This window comes from Vollenhovia emeryi, unplaced genomic scaffold (genome assembly GCF_000949405.1).
Source record: "Vollenhovia emeryi isolate VEMERY1.0 unplaced genomic scaffold, V.emery_V1.0 DF948447.1, whole genome shotgun sequence".
Lineage (NCBI taxonomy): Eukaryota > Metazoa > Arthropoda > Insecta > Hymenoptera > Formicidae > Vollenhovia > Vollenhovia emeryi.
In genome coordinates, this window is record NW_011957919.1 from 1 (window position 1) to 1,492 (window position 1,492).

General features: G+C 44.0%; 1 protein-coding gene across 1 annotated transcript; it reads right to left on the reverse strand.

Annotated features, from left to right (window-relative positions):
* Positions 1–855: 855 nt before the first annotated feature.
* On the reverse strand, positions 856–1,443 carry LOC105556746 (proline-rich receptor-like protein kinase PERK9; the record flags this gene model as incomplete). The annotated part of the gene is made up of 1 exon (XM_012003851.1): positions 856–1,443. A coding segment is annotated over one exon (588 nt), but the record flags the coding sequence as incomplete, so codon positions are not given.
* Between the last annotated feature and the right edge of the window lie 49 nt (positions 1,444–1,492).

Sequence of the window (1,492 nt, forward strand, 5' to 3'; positions counted from 1 at the left end):
TCAAAATTCAGAAAAGTTCCTATTCTCCATAATTACCGTGGACTGCTTTACCCAGACAGCAAAGTATATGCATTCTGAGTTCATATTGTCCTCATATATGTATCTCACAAACATGACGACAAATGTGGACACAGATGAGGGCTCATATGCTATTCAGATCGCAGTTATGTTATGACTCAAATAACAAAATATATGCATTATTAATATCTGCATTAGCAAAATTGTTATAAGTATTAACAAACATGAAATATTAATTCTTTCTAGCAATTATTACTTCACTGACGAGAATGATCCCACCGAGGGGAAAATCTGTGTTATATGTCCGATATTAACGGCGCACAGTACAGAGTAGGAAAAAATACGGTATATGGATTCACTAAGCTATTTAATGGCCACCACCTTGCCTAGGTCCTAAATTCAATGGGCGTTTACATTTCAATTTGATTTATATCTAAATAGGACCGAGAGAAATATTCATAATTATTACTTTAATTTCTAAAAATGTAAATTTGAAATATATTCAAGAAAAGATATTAGTGCGGAAACTGTATAAAATATATTTCAGGAGAAGTGGTAGTAAATGTTTATTTCGGGGACATAAAGAATATTGGTATAAAATGTTTAAGTTGGGGACATGTCAGTCATATGTCAATTATATAATTTGGAGACAGTCTCCATTCAATGCCTTTGTTCAAAGAATCTCAAAGTATGCAATGACTATAAAATTTTCAATATTTCTTTACTTATTGCTTGTAGCTAATTTGGCTGTAAGCTACGCTATTTCTACTGCGAGAGTACGAGGAGATGTTTCTCGTTTGATAGAGTGGGGCCCTGAAAAGGGCCGGTTGTGAGCTCTTACAAGAGCTGTTTGGTTTCTGTGAGTGGAGCTCGCTGCCTTTTCTTAACCCGCTGCTTCTCCCTCCGTGCTGTAGCGTAGGTGCTGGTCTGGGTCCACTTGTCTGCGGTGGTCACACTGTGACGCGGCGAGATAGGGCGTGAACTCCTTGGATCCCGCGGTTCGAGAGGTGGGTGCCGCGGTCGACTGAAACGTGGCGGCTGAAGTGATAGGCGTTCTAATTCCCACGTTACGGCAGTCTCGTGGTGTGCAGTACCGGCTGGAGGAATCGCCGCTGGAGTTGGCGAAACGGGTGGCTCGTCCTGGATTAGCGGAGGTACTTCCGCGGGCTGGTAGTCCGGAGTTATTGCCCGTGGCGGCGTGGTCGGATCTATTAGATCTTCCTGGATAAGCGGTTCCTCCGGCTGCGGAGGACGTTTAGAATCCTTGTTGGGTCGGATGATCACCTGCTCGGCTGGAGGTATCGTTATCACCGATACGACCCGTGGACGGCTCTTCCTTTTTAACAGAGTTTCCTCTGAAGAGCTGGACGGCCGGGTGTTGTGCCGTCGCTTTTTCCGTGGTGGTGAGGAAGGCGTTGGGTTGTCCTCGTGGAGTTCCGTTTCTTATTGCCGAAGGCCAGGGTGTTGCCACTAT